Here is an 18,732-nt window from a genome sequence, read left to right as displayed (position 1 = left end):
TGATAAATTATAACAGAGTTTATATAAATAAAATCAATTTATCTAATAACTAACGGTTGTTTATTTGTATTGTGCTTGTAAATATAAAAGCTATGATTATGACTTGTATTCCTATTGTACCTACTATTGGGTTCGTTCGGAGGCAGCAGACTAACAGATGGATTCCCCTGACAGTACCTGTCTATACATACATAGACAGTAAACATTATGTAAGTACCTACCTATAGTATGTACACGAAACACGGTTTAGCTACTTATTAACTTTACCCATTCTTTCACGAATAAATAAACGGTGGCTGCCGAAAACAAGGCCATGATCAATATTTGTGCAGATGATCAAATTAGTTCAGTTAAAGCCGTGACGTGCCGATGGTAAAACGTGGGGAGAGCCATAGCCCGGGGAAAGTGTTCGACGTATTTAGTCGCCAGTGTCTGTTTCGTGGAAAAAACATGTTACTTTTAAAAGTTAGTGGAAGTTTTGTAAAATGAAAACCGTGCTTGTGGTCTTTCTGCTGTTTGCGACGCAGGTGAGTACCTACCATTTATATTTATAGTACGTCTAGAATAGAATAAAAGTCATTAATATTTTCAGTGTCCCATTGTCTATTTTTAAAGCTTTTTTTTTATTCAATTAAAAAAAATTCATTGGTCATGAATGTATCACAAAAATAATTTTCTCTTAAAATAATTAGGTAAGTACCTACTTACTTACATGAAAAAAAAATCATAACAAATATGGCATTTTCATTTTCAGAATGCATCAGCGTCGTTCTTTGACGATTTCCACAACGCGATGCAGTCATTGAAGAACAGCTTTAACAAAATACTTTCAAACGTTATATCAGAAGTTAAACACACGTTGGACTGTACTGTTCTAACTGTGGAACATGTTTTAGCGCTGAACGAAGCGGGAGAAGCGGAGTATCGAAGGAACTGTCAACAGAAAGCGACACCAGCTCATCATTACATACAGCATAATAAGCACGGAAGCCATCACAGTCACAGTACACAAAAAATACCCCGTCCACATAAATCCAGACATACGTCAGTCGTCGTCGAAAAAGAAGCAAGTAAAGAAGAAGTAAAGAAGGAAGTAAGAAAATCTATTGATGACACTATCTGTGATTCACTTCATCATGAGGAAACTAAGCTAGATTTAGAAAGCTTAAAAGAAATACTAACGCAGAAACACGACCGCCTCAGTGATGTTAACGCCATACTTAGGGAAGAGCTTGATAAAATATCTGGGGAAATGAAAAGAAAATATGTGAAACATTTAGCCAGTAAGACTGCTAAGCCTTCCGTGGACTCGGTCTATGATGAGATAGTAACTTTGCAAAAGGTAGAAGAAAACGACAAAAACCAAACAGAGATTGCAGAAATCGATCATGTGTTTGATGAAATAAGACTAATGCTAGACATGGCAAAAAATGGTGAACTAATTCCCGAAATACATGAACTTCACAGGACTAGAAAATCTTCAGACACTGATGAATCCTTTGATGAAACTGAAGTTGGACACGATTATGTTGACGACAAGATCACTTATTCAGTCACGGAATCACCAGCACCAGATGAGTTCACTTTTGAGTTAACTCTACATGATAGCCCGATATCCACCACAAGTAAACCTGAAAACAAAGCAGAGATGACAAATTATACAGCCACAGGGACATATGAAAACGTAAATAAAACTCATGTAACATCAACTATGTCAGCTCCGATTATAGCAGCTTCAACTTTGTCAACAGAATCTATTAAAACAAACAACATCGATTACAATTTAGAAACGACGACACTTTTTTATAATGATACCGAAACAATGACCACGGATGGTACTAAAAAGTATATTGATGACAACAACATAGGAACAGTGACCACAAAACATGGAACTTTAAATACAACTGAAGTACCTTCAGTGTCATATGAAGTATCTTCAATTTATAGAAACTGCACTGAATCTAGTGCTACAGTGATTATAGATTCGGAGCCCGTTGAAATTGGTTGTGATAATAACACAATAATAGATATATTTGAAATTACTTTGGATCCAAGCTATACTGAAAGGTTACAAAAACCATCAAACAATAATTATATTTCTAACCTGAAGTTAGTAAAAGAAAATAATGCCACTAGTAAAACAAACATTGAGAAAGCTACTATTGCTACTAAAGTACTAGACATAGATGATTCTCATAATGACATTAGTGAAAAAAATATAGATGAAACTACTCTTGCTACTACAGAATCTCACATACATAATTTTCATAAAGCGACTACAGACAAAAACAAAGATAATGCTCCTTATGCTACTACAATAACAGAGATTGATGATTATCATAATGCCAGTACTGGAAGAAATGTAGAGGATGCTACAATTGAAACGAACTTTGAGGAAGCTACTATTGCTACTACAGTTTCAGACAATGATGATCGTCATAATGCTAATACTGGAACAATGATAAAGGAAACTTATTATGCTACTACAGTATCAAACATAAATGAATCTCAGAATGGCACTACAGAAACAAACATTCAGAAAACTACTATTGGTAATACAGTCTCTAACATTGTTGATTCTCATAATAGTATTAATAGAACAATCACTGGGGAAGCCAATATTTCTATTACAGTAGCAAGCATTGAGAGAGCTACTATTGCTACTTCGATTTCAGACACTGCTGATTCTCGTAATACAACTACTGAGACAAACATTGAGGAAGTTACTATTTCTACTACACTATTCAGCACTGAAGATGCCACTATAGCTTCTACAGAATCTGATATTGGTGATTCTCATAATACTACTACTGAAACAAATAAAGAGGAAGCTAATTTTGCGACAACAGCTACAAAAATTGATGAATCTCAGAATGTCACTACTGAAAAAAACATTGAGAAACCTACTATTTCGACTACAGTAGCAAGCATTGAAGAAGCTATTATTACTACCACAGTTTCAGACATTGCTGATTCTCATAATGCTACTAGTGGAACAATGATAGAGGAAGCATATTTTGCGACTACAGTATCAAACATTAATGAATCTCAGAATGGCACTACAGAAACAAACATTGAAGAAACTACTATTGCTGCTACAGTATCAGACATAGATGATTCTCAGAATGTCATTACTGAAAAAAACATTGAAGAAACTACTTTTTATACTACAGTGGCAAGCATTGAGGATGCTACTATAGATATTACAGTTTCAGACATTGATGATTCTCATAATGCTACTACTGGAACAACCATTTATGAAGCTACTAAAATACCAAACATTGATGTGTCTGATAATGCCACTACTAAAACAAATAATAAGGAAGAGAGTTCAGCTACTACAATATCAAAGAATGAATCTAATGATGCGACTGCTAAAACAAACATTGAGAAAGCTACTATTGCTATTACTGCATCAGACATGGTTGAGTCGCAGAATGCCACTAATGAAACAAAAATTGAGGAAGTTAATATTTCTACTAAAGTATTGAGCATTGAAGATTTCACTATTGCTACTACAAAATCTGACATTGATGATTCTCATGATGCTACTACTGAAACAAATAAAGAAGAAGCTTCGATTGCTACTATATCATCAAACATTGATATATCTCAGAATGTCACTACTGAAAAAAACATTGAGAAAGGTTCTTTTTCTATTACAGTAGCAAGCATTGAGGAAGCTACTATTGCTTCTACAGTTTCAGACATAGATAATTCTTATAACAGTACTAATAGAACAAACACCGAGGAAGCCAATATTTCTTCAACAGTAGCAAGCATTGACAGTCCAACTATTGTTGCTACGATTTCAGACATTGATGATTCTCATAATACAACTACTGGGACAATAATTGAGGAAGCTGCAACGATACCAAACATTGATGAGTCTGATAATTCCACTACTAAAACAAACACTGAGAAAGTTACTATTGCTACCACAGTACCAGACATTGATGAATCACATGATGCTACTACTGAAAAAAATATAAATGAAGCTACTCTTGCTTCTACTGTATTTTACATTGATAATTTTCATAATGTCACTACAGAAACCAACAAAGAAAATACTACTATTGCTACTACAGTATCAGACATTGTCAATTCTCATGATGCCACTACTGAAAATAACATCGAAGAAGATAATATTTCTACTACAGTATTGAGCATTGAAGATGCTACTAATGCTACTACAGAATCATACATTGATGATTTTCATAATGCCACTACTGCAACAATTATTGAAGTAGCAGATTTTTATACTACAGAAACCAACACTAAGGAGTTTTCTTTTGCTACTGCAGTATCAAACATTGATAAATTTCATAATCCCACAACTGAACCGAACTTTGAGGGAGTTACTATTGCCACTAGAGTATCAGACGTTGATGATTCTTATAAGGTCACTACTAAAAGAAATAAAGAGGAAACTACTCTTGCTACTACAGTGTCAGACATTAATGATCCTCATCATAGTACCACCGATGGAATAAACACTGAGGAAACAAATGTTTCTACTAGATTGGCAAAAATTTATAGACCCTCTATTGCTACTCCGATTTCAGACATTGATGATTCTTATATTGGCACTACTGAAACAAACATAGATATTTCTATTGCAGTATCAAACATTGATGATCCCCATAATACTACTACTGAAAAAAATATAGATGCAGCCATTCTTGCTACTAAAATATATCACATTGATAATTTTAACAATGGCACTACAGAAACAAACAAAGATAAAGCTACACACACAATATCAGAGATAGATGATTCTTATAATGCCACTACTGCAACAATCCTTGAACAAGCTTATTTTTCTACTACAGTATCAAACATTGAGGAAGCTAATATTGCTGCTACAGTATCAAATATTAACAAATCTCATATTACAAGTACTGGAACAAACATTGAGAGAGCTACTATTTCTTCTGCATTATCGAACAAGAAGAAAGATACTATTGTTACAACAATATCAAACTTTGATGGATTTCATAATTCCAAAACTGAACCGAACTTTGAGGAAGCTACTATTGCTACTACAGTTTCAGAAATTTATGAACTTCAAAATAGTACTAATAGAATACACACTGAGGAAGCCAATATTACTACCACAGCACCAAGCATTGATAGAGCTACTATTCCTAATACAGTTTCAGACATTGATGGTTTTCATAATACCACTACTGAATCAAATATTGAGGAAGCTACTATTGAGACTAAAGCATCCAATATTGATGATTCTTATAATGCTACTACTAAAACCATAAAAGAGGAAGCTACTACTATTGCTATGTCAGCATTAAACACGGATAAATCTCAGGATGCCAGTGCTGAAACCAACATTTTGGAAGCTAATATTTCTACTACAGTATCAGAGATTGATGATTTTCTTAATGCCACTACTGCAACAAACATGGAAGAAGCTTATACAGGATCAAATACAACTAAAGCGAACATAGTCGAAGTTAACAGTGATGTAATTGAAGCTACTTCCAGGCCAAGCTTTATTGAAGATACTACTGAACCACACTATATTAAACTTCTTGATAAGAAAGGTGATATTGACGTTACTACACAGACAGCATTAAATAATATTACCGCTGAAGTAAACAAAAAGAAAGTTGCTGTAGAGCAGGATGTGAGTCAATTTACCATTGTAAACGATACTGCTAAGGATACAATTGGTACTACTGAATCAATTGTACATCTTTCATCAATTACAAATACAGGTGCTAGTGAAGTAAAATTTGCTAATGAATATAACCACGATGAAATTTCCAACAAAACAAACGTCGGATATATTACCACTGGGTCCCATTTAAAGGAAATATTCACAGACTCACATATTTTAGCTGAAGAAAAAAATGCTGCCCAACTCATAAATAAAGCGCATAGTTTACCGAACCGAAAAAAATATGACGAAGATGATCATCATGTGCGGAAACAATTTATGGAGACATCCACGATAGGAAACAAAATTAATACTAATGTAACCCAGCATGGAAACACATTTCAGCCAGATCAAGCTACGAAAGTACACAATAATTTGAATCATACACTAGCAGAAACTGCTGCAGCAAAGCCGCCACACACAGTTAAAATCGTAAAGCATAAAATACCAATATATCCGCATATTACAGATAATAACAGTAACTTTACTAAACATGTTCCAGTAACTTCTCCAACAAGTAAACTTCCAACGCTTATAGAAGTATCGATAAACAATGAAAAATCTACTTTGAAGCCGCCTGAAAGTTCACAAATACTACGACCACATAGACGAAAATTACAAACTTCCAATAATAATGGCACTAGAAGAACTAGACCTGGGAAACGCAGGAAACATAAACACACAACTACAGACATGCCACAATCACAAATTCAAGCTATCAATATGAACAAAACAAATCATAGACAAAATGTCGACATTAGTGCTAGTAAGTCTGCAACAAGACTAACAGATAGAGAACCATCTCATTCTAGACCAAAACTGATAAAACCACCTTCCACAACTCCAAAAGCATCACCATTAGTTGAAGAGACTTTAGTCCATTCAGATAATGTTCCGAAACTTAACTTACCGAATCGAAATAATGGTCAATTTATAGACATTCCAATACGACAACCAACGACACTAACTCGACCCCATACCTCACAGTTTAAACAAACACTAGTGACTACAAAACATCCTAAGCTTGAAACTGTCACTATATCCCCAGATCTGGCTTCATTATTTCACGAAGATTATAGGAAACCTATTCAACCTCAATTAGATGAAGATACACAGAAATTGTTAAAGAGATACAAATATTCGCAAGTCATTATAAATTCCCTTTTCAATAATCCAATTAACCACCCTCATACGATACCCCTGTCTGATTTGTTCAAGTAATTAAGGAAAACTTGATAACCTAAAATATATTAAGTTCTTGTTTTAGTTAGTAAAGTTAAGTTTAATTAAGAAAGATAGCCTAGTTAAAATGAGATTATTTTATATTTTGAATAAACTGTTGTATTTACCTACCTTTAGGTACTTTATTTTAATTTCACCTCACCCTTTCAACCCTACTATGGCGGAGCAAAATGGAGTATTTTGTTAAGATAACATTGTTAAATTACATTAGATTTATATCATTGTCTTCATAATTTTTATTTTTTAGTTCATAGATATTAAAGAAAACAAGTGAATTCTATGGTATAACGATTTTATTAACAATATAAATAGTAATTACAAACTTATACATCTACAATTGAGCTGCGCTATTCTATGACGAGCAGTCCACGGTGCTTATATTTTAAGTACTACGTTCTTTTCGTAAAATTTACGTAAAAAAACCTGGTAACAAAAGTCGAATAATCTCTTTTAATTCTGAACGAACTGATTATACTTCGTTATTACTTTCGCAAGTGCAGTAGCACTTTTGTAGGTACCTAGTCAAATTGCCAAATAGCCTATTCATTCATTAAAACATTGACGGCCTTAGTTTGACAAGGTATGAATGTGTGCAGCTAGAGTCCGACAAAGCTCACTTTGTAAAATATACCCTCAAGAAAATTATAATTAACTTATGATCCAAAACCAATTAAATATTTCAACAAATTAAAGGGTCGAATTTGGTACGTGCCGAGTTAAGAGCAAGAGCCCTATCGCGAAGTCAAAACTAAATAATATTTACGAAGTATAATTAATTAGTGTCAAATCCATGTAATTTTGAATTCGAAAATTGTTGGCAAAACAAATTCATATAAGGGAATAGATTTTATTTTGCTGTTAGGTACATAATAAAACTTTTTTGTCATCACCATCATCAAAGATGGGACATTCAATTAATTTACTAGGTGACTTTCGTAATAAGATACAATTAAATTGTTTAACCCATCAACTAAAAACCGTCGTATTAACTAATAATACATTTACAACAGTAGTAAGTACTATATTTTACACCATTTTATTCTTACATTCCATTTCATAAGTTCTATTCCATACACTAGCACTATGTGAGTGCGTTTTATAAATATTTACCTTTGACACAAAAAGCATATTATTTATCTAGATTTTTATTCGTTATTTAATTTTGTACAAATGATAGGTATTTTAATTTGTTTTTTTAACGGTTGGCGTTTAAATTATAATTTCGTATCTTAAATTATAATATCAAGTATGTCCTTACTTACACCGTTATTTTGATAAGCTTTCAATGATACAATCTGAAACTGATTAAATATACAGTATACCTACCAACGTACAGTTGACTTCATAAATCTGTATACACTTTCGTACCTTACCTACGTTGGTTATGTATGACAAGGTATACAACAATGAACATAAACATAGGATTTTTTATGGAGTATACTTAAAAGTAATGAGTTTCAGACTGTATTCATAGCTCGCTCAATGGTCCAAGCACTTTATAAAATGAAATACAACATACTATTACATACTACTAACTTATTCGGAAATCATTTCAAATTATAATATCTTTACACGAGGTCGAGTTTCATTAGTGACTTTCCCGTTGGCAAGCCAATGTAACCTACCCGTCAGATTAAAAAACTTTTAACTAACTTTGAAATAATACGCCAGCCAACGGGAACATCACTTATAAAAATCCACCCTGTATATTTTCTTGATTTTTTTGAGCAAGATACCTTTGTGGTTGCCACAATACCATACATGATATTTAAGTACTGTTAATTCTTTTCTTTTTAATAAAATACGTGGGTCAAAAGCTGGTGAAATATTTCTAAATAATCATTTATGTACTAAATTACTTTGGCTTTTGTAAATACAAAACTTTCTCCTTTCTCAAAACTTGCATTTTCTCTAATAGTATATTAAAATGTTTCTTAAAAATAATAAAATCGTTTTGTTACAATGAACATGTTCTATTCTACGACAAAACGAAACACGTACAGTCAGGATAAGGAAACATAGAGATAGAATTGAATTAGTTATGTCCTAATAGTAGGTAGATTTACATTACGCCGACAATACACGCGCTATTAAATGCTTTTTTGAACAAACATACATAACTTTAATTTGCAATAGTATACACTCTCAAATGCAAAAAAAAAAACACCATTCTATCGTTTTTATCGTTTTAAGTGTGAAATATCGGGACTGTAGCCTTCATTGAGTAGTAGGTAATTAAATAATGTATAAAATTGGCAGTAGTGGCTATAAAATTGCGATAAAAACTAAAGTTTCGTAGCCCATTTGCATTTTTTTTAATAGCACGTTTATATTCGGCCTTAGAGTCGTAAGCTTTAGAGCTACAGCTAAATTATTCGATACCTACAAGAGAGCTAAAAGTGAGAAATATTAAATTAAAACTATTTACGAGTCGTAAATAAAAATGGCTTTGTGCAAGATCAAAAACACCGATACAATATGAGTAGTAAGATATGCGCCTACTTTATATTTCCGATTATTTTATTCTATTACTAACACATTGTTATTGAACACAGACAATATTCACTTGGTGGTGTTTCGTTAGTTGAGTATCTTATTTAATAACGTTATAACTATATTTTTAGTTACTTACACAAAACATTGAATCGGGATTAAATAAATATTAATCATTAATAAATTTAATCTCGATTCAATATTTTGTGCAGGCACCTTCAATGATTTCTGAACGGTGATTACAAGAATGATCCCAGAGAGTTAACGTAAATGTGTAAACAGAACTAACTGCAGGGGAAATAAGTCGATAGATTCTTTATTGTCATAAGAGTTAATTGCCTTTCATTTCTATACTTGCTTTTTAATCTTCCGTAAACGGTAATGTAATAAGACGCCATTTTTTTTTTCGTCGTAGATTTACAAAATGGCGGCTTGCACCGTTCCGTTCAATACCATTCTTCAGCCGTCTTTACAAGAACGCAAACACTTTTAAGATATGAAGATACGACCTTAATGTCTACACATTAAGATATTAATTAACAATAGATATACGCGTCGTGGAATAGAACACGTGTCGGGCGGGACGGGTGTGCGTTGGATGTTTTAATTTATTACTATTTAGTAGGATTTTTCCTTCTTTTTTACTCCATTCTGCTGAACTGATGCTGTTCTGACACACTGCCTTTATCATTAACCATACCTTCAGCACCAGTACCAAAATATTGCATAAGCAATTTCAGTTTAACAGCACTTTCCTGTCAAATCTTGGTAAGGTACACTTAGCTCCAATTTCTCCAGAGCCGGTTAGATCGTAAACAGGGAAAGGTTGATCAATTATGCGTCATCTCCATATTAAATTCTTGACAGATGTGTCAAAAGTCAACCAATTATCTCTGGTTATTATGCTCTAACCCACTATGGAGAAATTGGCACTTATGCTGATCGGACAGATAAGACAGTTCTTAATAAAGATGTTGGTCCGGTAGCAGAACATCCGACATAACTACCCATGTGTCAGTAACAACGGTAGCTGTTCCCTGAAATCCAACTTCATACTTTCACTTGACCTACGTAGGCGGCGGACACCTTACTATAGTCGACGTGGCAAATTGGTTAAAGTTCTTGTCGGTGAGCGGCTCCCGGTCGTCGTACAACGTGGGCGCCTGCAGGATGATGCCGGCCGTGCCCACCAGCACCGCCAGCGTGAAGATCCACAGGAACAGGCGGTCCAGCACCATGGCCACGTACTTCCAGTCCTCTTTCACCTGAGGAATGGTGTAATGGTAGTGAGTAATTGGGGATATTATTAAGTACTAACTTGTTACAGAAATCTTCAATCAAGCATACATAATTTTACTTTTTAAATAACAGGGCATCAGTAACTCGAACAACTTATTCTTCGAGTATTTTCGCAAGCCCAGTAAGTTATGTACTTACAAAGAACATAAATACTTTTCTAACAAGTGAAGTATGTATCCAACATTTTTTGCTATTGTAGAAAGCCAAGACATCATAACGTCACTACAACTCACCTTAGTGCTCTCCTCAAGCATCCTCGTATGCTCGGCTATAAACCGCACACAGAAACAAGTCCTGTGCACTTCCGGCGGGCACGCCGAGTGGCTGAACCCGACCGGCGGGTCTGGCACGGGGCTCAGGGCCTCATCCTCGGCCAAGTCGGGGGCACCCGTCAGTGCTCCACCCTCGCTCGACCCGTGCACGATGCAGCTGCCGCCGAAGCGGTTGCTCTCACCCATACTGCTGGATGGGGGAGGTTAGGGGTTAAGTATGGTGGTTTGGAGATTCTGTGGGGTTAAACTAACCAAAGTTAGAAAACCACTGATGTGGAAGATAACAAACAAAAGAGGGTAAGGCTGCGTTACGATCCCGACTGAGTTAACGGAGTATCGGTTTAGTATGGCGAGGTTTTGCGCTCAATCTAAGTTATTTGTAGCGTGGTAACGGGCGAATAGTTTGCCAACTGAGAACGCAGTCTAAAATTTCTGTGTAATTAATGTCTTCAGCATATACTAGTCTACTGATGGACGTAGGCCTTCAAAGTTCTGTATTGAAACAAGGATGATGTTACCATCTTATTAGTATCTAATATTCTATACTCACCCTGAATTTAAATACGTAGTATGTGTGAGATCCTCCTTAGAAGGCGTCCTTGTAAGGGGGCGGGGGGGCGCGGTCGGCGGCCACGCACCAGGCGCGCAGCAGTCGTCCTCGGCTGCTGCTAACCGATACGGGTAGAGCGGCCGAGCTGTGCCGCCACATCGGACGACAACCCCGCAAGCGGTGTAGCGGGACCTGTTGTAAGAGATGCTTTGAGATATGCGCGCCTGGTAGTTATTGGGCGGCAGGCGTAATTTTGTTGTATGCTGGTTGAATGGTAGAAGATTGGTAGCGTTGTGGTAGTTAGTAAGGTCCATTTGCGTCACCCAGAGTTTTATTAGGTACATACTGCCAGTTTCAGACACATCAAAAGTAGTACTCTGTCAAAATTGTATGAAAGTATCTGTCAGTTATCGATTGATAGAGTGAAACTGGCAGTTAATTATCGATTAATTAATTCAATCAATTCCTTCAAAATTATGTTTTGATTAACTGATGATTTGCTACTGGGCACCGCAACTTGACCTTAGATGTTAAGAACGTAAGCATAATATCTTCTAGTGATGTTCGGTGTAATATGTTCATACCATAGTTTTTGCCAATTAATCTATGTAAGCGCATTCACATTAAGTAAAACATTGGTTACGTACCTATTCTTGCTGTCCAAAGTTACAGCTCTATGGATTACAGGAAAAAGTAAATGTTGAGTATTTAATTATAATAATAAATCATTATGTATTACCCAACATAGTTTGTAAGTAGGGTAACAAAGTTAGTAAAATATTACTATCATAAATTACATTACATACTTAATGAGAAAAGAAAAAGCTTAAGAAGTTGCAGCTTTATGACTTGTGTTAATGACTGCATTTTCCTAATAGCTTTCATAAAATGTTGAACAGTTCTTAATGGCATTAGAAAATCTAATAAAAATGTTATAACCAACTTTATTCATTTTGCAACCATAATTATGCTAACATTTTGCGCTGTGAAGCAGAAACGATCGTATTGAAACATTTAAAACGCACGATACACTGATAGTCAAGGATGTAACTTATTTTCAGTCAACGACTTCCGTGCAGCAATGTACGTTGTACAATCGTATTATGTTGGCGTCATTTCCTTTTATGTTTAGCAAGGCTCTCTAGGTATGGGCATGGGTAGTATGTGAAGACCTTACTAAGGGGTGTAGTAAAGTAATTAAGTTTAAACAGAAGGGTATTATGATGATGATTGGTCCGACCGATTTCGGTCATGGCGACCACTTCGACCCCTAGTTCTGTTGGCGCACGTGCGCCCTAAGATGGCTTATATAGCCGATCTTTGCGGCGAACCCCCTTGCACAGTGTGGGCATGTGAGTACGCCGCCGACATAATTATAGTTGATGGCGGCAGGTGGACGAGCTTTTAGCTGGTCGCGTTTCGCGTCTAATTCAGCTTTACGCTGCAGCTCGGATTCGCGCACTCGCCTTGCCACCACCGTGCGCCATTCAGGCCGTTGAGCCGCCAAATCTTCCCAACGAGAGGGCTCAATGTTGCATCTTTTCATGTGCCGCTTCTGAACATCTTTATATCGGAGGAGTTGTCCGCCAGGTTTCCGCTTACCCTCCTCTAGTTCAGAATAAAAGATGCGCTTCGCCACTCTCTCCTCCGCCATACGCGATACGTGACCGCACCACCGAAGTTGTCGACGCATTAAATAGGCCTCAATGCCACCAACATTGGCCCGTCGCAGAACTTCGGTGTTACGCACTCGGTCAGACCATCGGATCTTTATGATGGATCGTAGGCATTTGAGGTGGAAACGATCTAAAGTGCGTATGTGGTTGCGATACAAACACCACGTCTCGGAGGAGTATAGGAGGTTTGGCAGCACAATCGCCATATACATGGATATTTTGGTAGTCAGCTTAAGATCATGTGAGCAGAAGACCTTGGAACGCAGTTTGCCAAATGCCGCGGCTGCATCACTTATTCTGTTATTAATTTCGGCGTCAAGGTCACACTTGGATGTTAAAGTGCTCCCCAGATAACGAAACTTGTGCACCTGCTTCAGCTCATCTTCCCCAAGCTTTATCGATAGTGTCTCGTGACCGTGTGTGTCTAAGGTCATGACCTCAGTCTTTTTGACACTAATCTTTAGGCCGAACTTGCAGCAAGCTTGGTGGAATGAGGACATTAGCTGTTGTAACCCATCTGGGGATTCTGCTAAAAAGCACAAGTCGTCTGCATACATGATCTCTGTGATCAATGCGTGCGACACTTTAGTACGTGCTTTAAGTCTGCCTAAGTTGAAAAGGTTGCCTGTGCGAAAGCGGATCCGGACTCCCTCGGAGACCGTTTGTAAGACTTCTTTGACTACTACTGCAAAGTATAAGGCGAACAATGTTGGTGCAAGGACACACCCTTGTTTCACCCCACAGGTAACGGGGAAGAAATCTGATTGCTCACCATCTACTGCGACACAGCACTGCATATTGTCATGCAAGAGTCTTAGAAGTCTTACAAACTTCTCCGTACATCCCAGTTTCTCAAGCACTATCCACAGGGCTTCACGAGGTACACTATCAAACGCTTTCTCCAAGTCGACAAAGCAGAGATACAGCTGACGCCCTTGCTCTCTACTTTTTTCCTGCAGTTGCCGGACGGAAAAGATAGCTTCGCAGGTACCTCGGTCAGGTCGGAAGCCAAACTGGGTTTCGGGCAAGATCTTTTCAGATAGTTGTTTCAAGCGGTTTAGGAGAACTCTGGCAAAGGCCTTTCCGGGGGCTGACAGAAGTGAAATACCACGGTAGGAGTTACAATCGGAACGATCACCCTTGTTCTTGTAGAGAGCAATTATGCGAGACACTTTGAAGTCATCCGGGACCCGCTCCTCCTCCCACATTCGAACAAACAGTTCCGAGATCAAGTCGTGTAGCTCCTCACCGCCGTACTTCAGCAGCTCTCCTGGTATAAGGTCAGCACCAACGGCCCGCTTGTTTTGCTGCTGTCTGATGGCTGTGACAATCTCATCGCGTGATAGGGGCTCGTCCAGCTCGGTAGCTAACGGAAGTTGAGGTAGTAAACCGATATTTCGTAGATCAGCTGATCGATCTACGTTAAGCAAGGTGTCAAAGTGCTCAGCCCAACGTTTTAGTACATCTTCTTTGCCTGTTAGTAGATGCGCGCCGTCTAATGACCTTAAAGGAACTTTTGCACGACAAGATGTACCAATCAATTTACGTACCTCGCAATAAAACTCCCCGAGCTGATTTGTGTCAGCGAGCCATTGCATATGACAAGCTTTGTCACGCCACCACTTGTCTTTTAACTGTCGAGACAGCTTTCGTAGCTCAAGGTCACTGTTTTTGATCTCCGTAGCCGTTCTACCTCTCCTACTATGCTGTCGCAAAAGTTCTCGGTGTTTGTCAAATGCTGCCCTGAGAACCCCGTCATTCTCGTCAAACCAATCTTCATTACGACGGCTTGTCATACCTAAAGCAGCTGAGGCGGCTTCTATAAGATGGGTAGACAATGTTCCCCAGGCCGCACCAACGTCACCCGCCTTGATATCTGGCGACAGCCTTTCCGATAAGGTATCAGCAAAACGCTCTCGTACTTCGCGATCTTTTAGCCTTACCACGTTCAATGACGCAGGCTTTTTTACAGTGGATCTACGCGGACGATGAAGTCGGAGTCGCAGCTTGGTGACAATTAATCTGTGATCAGACCAGCAGTGTGCCCCACGCATCACGCGGGTAACTTCAACCTGGCTGATGTCTCTTTGCCTTACCATAGCATAATCAATCAAATGCCAGTGTTTGGATCTCGGGTGCATCCACGTTGTCTTGTACTTAGCAGCAAGTCTGAACATAGTGTTCGATATTGCCAGTTCGTGTTGAGCACAAAGACTGAGTAGCAACTGACCATTGCTGTTCATGTTGCCAACTCCGTGTCTACCCAGAACTCCAGGCCAAGCCTCATAGTCCCGACCAACTCTGGCATTGAAGTCGCCTAGCAATAGAACCTGCTCTCTGGCGTTTATGCTGTCTAAGCATTGAGATAGCTCTTCATAGAATTTGTCCTTGACGTCATCAGACTTATCCAGCGTTGGAGAATAGACACTGATGACATTAAGGTAGTTGTTTCTGTCCAGTTTGAGGCGTAAAGTGGTAACGCGATCCGAGATATGTACTGGGTACTCCTCTAGTCGCTTTGCTATACAGTTCTTGACAGCAAATCCTACACCTGAACGTCGTGGTTCGGAGGCAGCGGTACCTTTCCAAAAGAAAGTGTAACCGCCACCACCTTCCACCAGCTCACCTTCATCGGCAAGATGTGTCTCGCTGAGAGCAGCTACATCTACGTTATAACGATGAAGTTCACGAGCTACTACGGCGGTTTTGCGTTCAGGGCAGGCGTTGCCGTCTCGATCTAGAAGCGTCCTCACGTTCCATGCGCCGAAAATCATGATAGGTGGTTTCATGCATTGATTTTTCTTGTTATTTCGACCACGTTATTAAAAGATGCAATGGCAGCCGCGGTTACTACCACCTTCCAAGTGAGGCGAGCATTTTCTTAGGGCACCTTTTCTAGCCCCCTCCTCGGCTGAGCGAGGAAAGCAGTGCCTCCCTAAATAGGGCTGCTTTGTCGTCCCGGGTGCTGCCGAATCCACACTGTCACCCCAAATTTGCAGTGTGAAAGCGACCACGGTGTGTACTCACACCCCCAGGACCGCCTATGTGCAGGACTCAGACAAAGCCCAGCTAGCATCACGCCAGACCTCTCTACTTCATCCCATCGCCATAGGTCTTTGCGTCAATCGGAGTCCATAGTACGGAAGCGGTCAAATGCGCAGGATATATTAAGGTGCGCAAACGTTCGCGCAAACGCAGGCGCACACACTCGTCCTTCCCCACCACGATCCAATGGAACGGAAAACCGTTACGACTGGAAGTGAAGTCGGATGATGTGTCTGGCCGACGGCAACTATGCGCCCTCTGCCATCGCCCTTTAGGCCTTCCACCTTGCCTTGCTGAGTCGCCGAGTCCGCCAAACCCTTCAGCATATCTGCATTGGGCTGCCTTCCTCACCGAAACAGACTTCATGCGCAGTGCGGGAGGGAACCGCATAACTTGACCACCGAGATGGCAAGCCCCTCGTCCAGTTTAGCCCGCGAGCCGACGCGGTGTACCGGGGTGTGGCCGCTGTGCGCATCACAGCTACTTGGAGCCACTGGAGAGAGTTTATGGGCCAAAACAAAATTTATCACATCTTTCCCACTTATATAGAAGCCGGCTGGAAAGGATCGATGCTTAATAACCCACTACACCCCAGAAGGGTATTAACCAGGTAAGTGTCGTAGGGTCGCTGTGGTTAAAGCATTACTGACATGACACCCTAACTTGATTTACTAGCAGTATGATGTAAATTCGTGTTCTATCTTTTTCGTATCCAGAGCTAGAGAAACGCACACTAAGGCAATTATTATTTGTATTTATTACACCAATTTCATGATCATACATCATACCACATCACATAATATAATTATAAAGGTGCATGTTTGTGAGTGTGTCAGTATGTTAGTGTTTTTTTTTCGAAAAACGAAACATGGAACTTTAAGTGCCAATTTCGCCATAGTGGGTTAGAGCATAACCAGGGATTATTGGGTAAGGAATTTAATATCGAGATGACGTATAATTGATGAACCAATCCCTGGTTACGATCTAACCTAACCTAACGATTTTTTTTCGCTCGTGATACTCGGTCAGTGCGGACGTGTTGATGCGCTCCCATCTGCCTACTTAATTTATAATTTTAAATTTAATTTAATAATTGTCAAATTGTTTGCCTATTGCGTTGAAAATCGGTGCCTCCCGTTCCTTCCTAACGGTGTTCTCATAAGCGCCGGCGGCCATCTTGGAAAGTGTCGGACCTCTCATCTCTCCGCCGAAGTCTTCGCCGAGCACCGCTGATCGGGACTGTTTCAGCTAAGTCGCTAATTCACTATTTTATAGAAAATTTAAAAAGTGATACCCCGACCGAGGATCGAACCCGTGCTCGCTGTGACTCTGGCCGGCGTTCCGACGAACAGGTCTGCGGTTGTGGTGCACACCGGCTCGAAATTATCGATTGCTACATAAGAAGATTAAGTTCGATATAATTTCAATAGAGGGCGATACTAGTCTCAAAAATGAACTGTGCTAAGTGCAATTTATGCGTGAAAACAGATGAACTGATAAAGTGCAATATGTGCACGAAAACATTTCATTACTTCTGCGCTGAATATAGCGAAACAGAATTTAGAAAAGTATTACCCATGAATAAGCCAAAGTTGAAGTGCCTACCATGCAAACAAAAGAAATTACCTGCCAGCCCAGTGGTGATTAACCAGAAAACCTCGGATAATACACCCTCAATGGTGAACATAGATGTTCAACAGATGATTAAATGCTTCGATTCCAAATTCGATGAAGTAAAGACATTAATTAAAGGTCTCGAGGCATCATTTAGAGAAACATCTCAAGAAATGCTAGACAAAATCGGCCTTCTCACTAATAGAATATCAATATTGGAAAATAACCTCGAGGAACAATCAGCAACAACAAATCAGCTTCATCAAGCAAATCAGCAGCTATGTCTTGAAAATAAAAATCTAAAAGAGACCATAGAGGACATGGATCAACGCTCAAGGATGTGTAACCTTGAAATTCAAAATGTCCCTGAAAGAAAAGGTGAAAACCTGTTGCACTTGGTTGAAACCATTGGGACTACCATCGGCATACAAATTCCGAATTCCAGCGTTACTGATGTACATAGGGTTGCCAGTAATCAGTCTAGTCAGAAACCAAAAAATATAATAGTACATCTGTCCTCAAGACGTCTTCGAGATGATGTGATCGCGGCTGCTCGTAGTCGCAGAGGTCTCACCGCGGCGCAAGTGCTGGAGGCGGCCGCGGGAGGGCCTACGGCTCGTTCCAGCGTGGCTGCGGTGGTCGCCGCGTCGACAGAATCACCTCCATCGACGGCCCGCGTCTACATCAATGAGCACCTGACGCTGAAGAATAAAATCCTGTATGCCAAGGCACGCGCTTGTGCCAAAGATAAATCTTATAGATATATATGGATAAAAAATGCTGCCATCTTGGCCCGGAAAGAGGATAACTCGCGCGTCATCACAATCCGACGTGAGGAAGATCTTGAAAAAATTTTATGACTTT

General features: G+C 39.0%; 2 protein-coding genes across 2 annotated transcripts in view; one reads left to right on the top strand and one right to left on the bottom strand.

Moving 5' to 3' along the window:
- The first annotated feature begins 197 nt into the window (after positions 1–197).
- Positions 198–7,031, top strand: LOC105391774 (serine-rich adhesin for platelets-like). Its single transcript, XM_048622971.1, has 2 exons — positions 198–527; positions 755–7,031. Exons 1-2 carry the CDS (start codon positions 486–488, stop codon positions 6,896–6,898), a joined length of 6,186 nt encoding a protein of 2,061 aa, XP_048478928.1. The 5' UTR covers positions 198–485; the 3' UTR covers positions 6,899–7,031.
- Positions 7,032–8,134: 1,103 nt separating this feature from the next.
- The window catches only part of LOC105381623 (acetylcholine receptor subunit alpha-like), a 139,625-nt gene continuing 129,027 nt past the window's right edge, over positions 8,135–18,732 (bottom strand). Inside the window, exons 8-10 of the mRNA XM_038112229.2 lie at positions 11,534–11,725; positions 10,945–11,170; positions 8,135–10,677 (exon numbers count right to left, since the gene is read on the bottom strand). Of these exons, the coding sequence (XP_037968157.1) occupies positions 10,480–10,677; positions 10,945–11,170; positions 11,534–11,725 (616 nt within the window). The 3' untranslated portion in view covers positions 8,135–10,479. The remainder of the gene's footprint in view (positions 10,678–10,944; positions 11,171–11,533; positions 11,726–18,732) is intronic.

Source organism: Plutella xylostella, chromosome 9, assembly GCF_932276165.1.
Source record: "Plutella xylostella chromosome 9, ilPluXylo3.1, whole genome shotgun sequence".
NCBI lineage: Eukaryota > Metazoa > Arthropoda > Insecta > Lepidoptera > Plutellidae > Plutella > Plutella xylostella.
Note: the sequence above shows the minus strand (reverse complement) of the source record. Positions and strands in the feature narration are given on the sequence as shown.

Excerpts from the sequence above, each read along its gene's own strand:
- LOC105391774 (XM_048622971.1), top strand. The coding sequence starts at position 486 with ATGAAAACCGTGCTTGTGGTCTTTCTGCTGTTTGCGACGCAG. Across the intron at positions 528-754 it reads TTCTGCTGTTTGCGACGCAG|AATGCATCAGCGTCGTTCTT; the intron begins GTGAGTACCTAC and ends TTTCATTTTCAG.